The following is a 4894-nucleotide window of genomic DNA, read 5'->3' as shown; positions in this document are numbered from 1 at the left end:
ATGTAAATGTAGGAAGCAGCTCCATTCATTTTAATAAGGGGGCGAAGCAGTAGATAAAAGGCACTTTAAACATGATGTTTTCCTCATAAAAGTAAAATTATAATTATACTTTTAATGCAATTTGCCACCAGTTATTTTAAATTTTTGTATGGTTAGAAATCTTTTTTAAATAAAGGACATGACAATGAATTTGTCTCCTACACAATGGCTGCACACCTCACTTTCTGACATTCACAGTAGTTCAATTTCTTATTGGTTGCAGTAGCCTTCCAGATCATAAAGGGAGCAAGGATTGTGACAGCAGTGATCCACTATTCCCCTCTTCATCATCTGGCCCAGCCGTTTATTGAATGGAAATTGCTGCTCTGTCTCATTTTCTTGAATGGATTCTTCACCACGTAATGCTGGAAGAGAATAATTCAACAATATTTTATTTCTCCTGCCCTCAGAAAGCCAGATAGTATATGTGCAGAAACAAACAGCCTACGGCTGTGATTCTATCTGCTCCTACTGCAGTGAATGGAGACTTGGCTGAGCACCAAATTCTCCATTCTTGCTGGCAGTGGTAACGGTGCAAACAAGATCAGAGAATCCCGGCCAGAGAAGAGAATTAGGAGCATGTTGTTTTCATTCAGCAAGTACGGCCAGGGCCAAATGCCTGATGGTGTGGAGGAAGCAAATTCAATGGTAACTTTTAAAAAGAGATTGTATTTGACTAGGAAAAATGTGCAAAATTATGGGAAAAGAATTGGGTGTTCTTTTAAAAAAGACAATGGGAAAGAATAAAGGGCAAGGTAATAGATGGGAAGTGCTGGATTTTCAAAAAAAACCTTTGATAAGATATTCAGTAGTAGACTCGTGGTCAGAATATGTTGAGTCAGGGAACAAATAGTTTAATAGAGAACAAGGTGGCTACAAAACAGAAAAGAGATTAAAGGTTCAGGGTGGTTAGTCAGACTGGGAGAAAATGGAAATGATTGTTCCACTTAAATTGGTGCTGGATTCACTGTTATTCACAATTTGAACTCAGGAATCAGAAATGAGCAGTATTTTTCAGCCATCCTCCCACCCGGTAGTTTTCAGTTTTGCCAAACTCAATGGATTTTGAACGACTTTCTGCATTTTCCAGCCCCATCTGCGCTATAACTGGGCTGCACAATTTCACCCATAATTACAAAATTTACAAATGAAACCAAATTGGGGATATATTTCATACTGACAAAGAATGAAATTAGACATTAATAAACTTGCAGAATGGCTGTGCAAGTGACGTGAAGCCTAATATACATAAGAGTGAGATGTTGCATTTTGATGGGAAAGAATAAGATTGTCACAAACAACTTGGGAAATGTGAGTCTAAAGGGAATACAGGAACAAATAGATCTCAAGAGGATAGCTTCACCAGTCATTAAAATTTTCATAAATTTTCACAGTAACTTCATTGCAGTGTTAATATAAGCCTACTTGTCACTAATAAGTAAACTTTGAAGTAGCAATACAAGTTAATGGAGATCAGAAAAAATCAACCAAAGCCCTCCGAAGCGCCTTTATAGTAAAACTGAAAAGCAGAGAAGTTACAATAAACTTGTTGGATCATACTTAAGAATACTGCATACAATTCTGGTCTCCATATTACAAAACAGAAGGGATATACAGGCACTGGAGAAGATGAAGATGAGGATGGAGATCCCAGAATGGAGAGTTTCCAACTCTAAGGAAAGACTAAACTGCAGTTTGGAATCTTCTTTTCGAGATAAGACAAGGCTAAGGGATGGCCTAATTGAGATCTTTCACATTATGGAAGAGTTTGGTAGGGCAGAGGTAAAGAAAATGTTTCCACTTGTGGGGGAGTCCAAACTAGGGACAGTAAAAAGAGAAGATAGTCACTGATCATTCTAATAAAAAATTCAGGAGAATTCTACACCCACAAGCAGTTAAATGTGGAAATTGATTTCAAGTGGAAAAGTAGAGACAATTAACTTAATGTATTTAAAGGAAGCTATATATACTTGAGAAAGAAGATAAGGACATTTTGATATGGTTAGATGAAGTAGGAAGCACAGATAATCATGCAAAGCAGTGTCCAAATGATCTGTTTCTGTTAGTAAATTGTTTGTAATTCTACAAAATGATGTCCCAATGGCTCATGAGTTTTGAATGTTTCTGTTGTAAGTACTAGCAAAGGAGGGGGACTAATTTGATAACTCCACTTAGCATTCCTTCAAAGTCCATCCAAATGAAAATCTAACCTACATGATTCAGATGTTGCTGGAGTGTGCTTTCTAATCCCCTGCCAGATTCAGGGCAAGCATTTGCATCTTCATCATTACGACATGCAGAAAAGAAATCCATTTATGAACTCTACCTAGAGTTTGGCCAACATACCTAGAAACTGCTCCGTGCCTCTTTTTATTTTAGGTACATAGTAGAAACCCTTTTGTCCACACACAAAATACAGAGTCTCTACTAGATGTGAGCCACACAGGTGCCGTGATGGTAGTGTTTCTAATCCTTTAGGGCAAGAGAAGACGATCAGCACAGCCACCAGTACGATTTGGTTCCAAAGCACCATTTCAATGATTAAATGTGGAACTCCCTTTGAAAAAGAAAACAAAGAAAACATTGCATGTACATAATGTCTTTTAGATCCATGGTATGTACTTCAAAGTGAATTGATTACCTTTGAACTGTTGCCACTGTGGTTACAGACAGTACCTAATTTTTGCACAGCAAGATCGGAAAAACAGTAAAGAGATAAATGATTAGTTTGACTTGTTTTGGAGCTAGTATTTGAGGGATTAAATGTTGGCCAGGGCATTTTCTTTATCTTCTTTGAAAAAGGAGCCCTCACTTCTACCTTGAACAGATTGGCTTGGCTTCCCAATTTCACCTCTCATCTGAAAGACAATGTCAATCCTTGTCTGCCTTGATTAAGCACCCAAATCCTGAAAGGGTGGGGGCTTGAACGTGCAACCTTACAAACAGTTGAGGGCGAGGTTTGTAAAACTTATAAAGTCCTTGGGGGAGCAATTCGATCAACTTGATAAATAACATGTTAAACCATGTTCAAAGTTCCATTTGGATCTCAATTTAAGAAACATTTCATAGTATTCTTACCTGACCAGTCTGTTGCAGCTTCTCTGAGCCTGTTTGTATGTGTAATGACCACTAAGAGAGCAAGTTAATTTATACAGCAAACTGCTCATCTGTGTTTTTTTTAAATTCCGTATTTGGCTCTTAAAACATTTCTAAACCTTGTTCATCTGGTAAAAATATTGCTGCCTTTGCACATTAGGTAATTGTCAGATTTTGCAACTCATTTAACTTAAACTCTAATTGTTTGCACTGGTAATCTCTATCCTTCATTTAGTCCCAGCATCAGAGGCTGTTCATAAAACATGGTCACTTCACTTTCAAGAGCTGTTAGACCTTACTGAACAACTCTGAAATTGTCCACTGGTCAATTAGTAACGACTGCACCCATTTTGGTAGGTGCTGTTGATATATTAATTGCATTTCATTATTTTACTTATTAGAGTCAGTGACGAAAAGAGGACACTCCTGAGCACTTAAAGTCCTGGACTGCCCATCTTAATGAACCTGTTGATTTGTTGATGTAGCAGTTTTCTAGGAATTGAACAGAATTGTATTGACGTGTGTTGGGCAATGATTTTGCCATCACCTTTTCTATTACGGGCAGAACCCTCTGATCTCCCCAGATTTGTATGATTAATAGCTCACTCTCTTTTTCCCTCTGTTCAGCTATTTCTGTTTCCCTTTGCTCCCTGCTTTTTCTCACTCTTTCTAGTCCCACTCCAATCTTAAGGTGCCTTTAGTTCTTGTATTTTATAATGTTTCTTTCTTGAGTAATTTCTCAGGTCCCACATCCGCAGTTTGAAATGTTGATCCTCTGCTTAATTTTCTTCCCTTTTCTCCTATTTTGGGAAGATGTTGGGGACCAATCTCAATTTTGAGTAATAGTGTAAATGGATGATAGTGAATCAGCTGCCTGATTGCATCTTACCAAGTTTATCTTCCATTGACTTCAATGGGTGAGATGAGAAATAGCTTGCTGAATCTGTAGTACATGTTCCACACATTTGTACAAAGCCAACTCTAGCCTGTTGGCTCTTACTGGGTCATTTTCCATGGGAACAAGCAGCCCTCCAGTACCTCATACAAATGGCTGGTCTCCATGCGGGAATCAATTTGATGTCAACAGACCTTTACACAATGGAGGCCCAACCAAGCCCATTTCGACCAGAGTCAAGGATGGTATGTGCATCTCACCTAAACAGGAATCCCTGGACAGTAATTATGAATAGAAACTCTGCCTAGCTTTTTTCCTTCTTCAGCTCTCATCTACTCACATCCTGGCTCAGTTCAGCCATTTTGGGAAAAGAGTGGATGTTCCCAGCCTGAATTGTTAAGGTCCTTGTTAGACATAAATTGTCTATCAGGAAACCAAATAAGCATGATATCTGAATGTGTGATTTTTAACTAGTAGCACTTCTCAGATGTGAGAGGTAATAATATAATTTCATATAAGCCGCAGCTTATGTACAGAAAAAGGTCTGTAGAAATTTTGGGACAGTGGCTGAAGATATTAGATACTTATCTCAATGTCCCCAAGTCCCTCAGTGCTTTTATGCAAGTTACAGATCACAATATAGCGAATCATAGAATCCCTTCAGTACAGAAGGAGGCCATTCAACCCATTAAATGCAATAGAAGACCAGAATTGAACCTGGGCTGTGAGGCTAACCACTGTGCCTCCCCTGTCTTCTTGAAATCTGATAAAAACCTGATTGCATTTTCAGGTACATTTTGGTCAGAGACATATGTTTGGGCAAGGACGAGATTTTATATGTTAAGGTTTAAAGTCAGTTGTTTT

The 4894-nt window shown here is 38.3% G+C and overlaps 1 protein-coding gene across 1 annotated transcript; it reads right to left on the bottom strand.

The window, feature by feature from the left end:
- Window positions 1–249: 249 nt before the first annotated feature.
- Window positions 250–2818, bottom strand: LOC145344468 (insulin-like). The gene is made up of 3 exons (XM_080191615.1): window positions 2681–2818; window positions 2386–2596; window positions 250–404 (listed from the first exon to the last, which is right to left on the bottom strand). The coding sequence occupies exons 1-3, from the start codon at window positions 2816–2818 to the stop codon at window positions 250–252; spliced, it is 504 nt and encodes a 167-aa protein (XP_080047741.1).
- Between the last annotated feature and the right edge of the window lie 2076 nt (window positions 2819–4894).

The sequence above is a fragment of the Carcharhinus amblyrhynchos genome, chromosome 6 (assembly GCF_965287045.1).
Source record: "Carcharhinus amblyrhynchos chromosome 6, sCarAmb.v2.hapA, whole genome shotgun sequence".
Classification (NCBI taxonomy): Eukaryota; Metazoa; Chordata; class Chondrichthyes; order Carcharhiniformes; family Carcharhinidae; genus Carcharhinus; species Carcharhinus amblyrhynchos.
This window is presented reverse-complemented; position numbering and strand designations above follow the sequence as displayed.

Excerpts from the sequence above, each read along its gene's own strand:
- LOC145344468 (XM_080191615.1), bottom strand. The coding sequence starts at position 2,818 with ATGCCCTGGCCAACATTTAATCCCTCAAATACTAGCTCCAAAACAAGT. Across the intron at positions 2,597-2,680 it reads ACAGTGGCAACAGTTCAAAG|GGAGTTCCACATTTAATCAT; the intron begins GTAATCAATTCA and ends TCTTTTTCAAAG. Across the intron at positions 405-2,385 it reads AGGCACGGAGCAGTTTCTAG|CATTACGTGGTGAAGAATCC; the intron begins GTATGTTGGCCA and ends ATTCTCTTCCAG.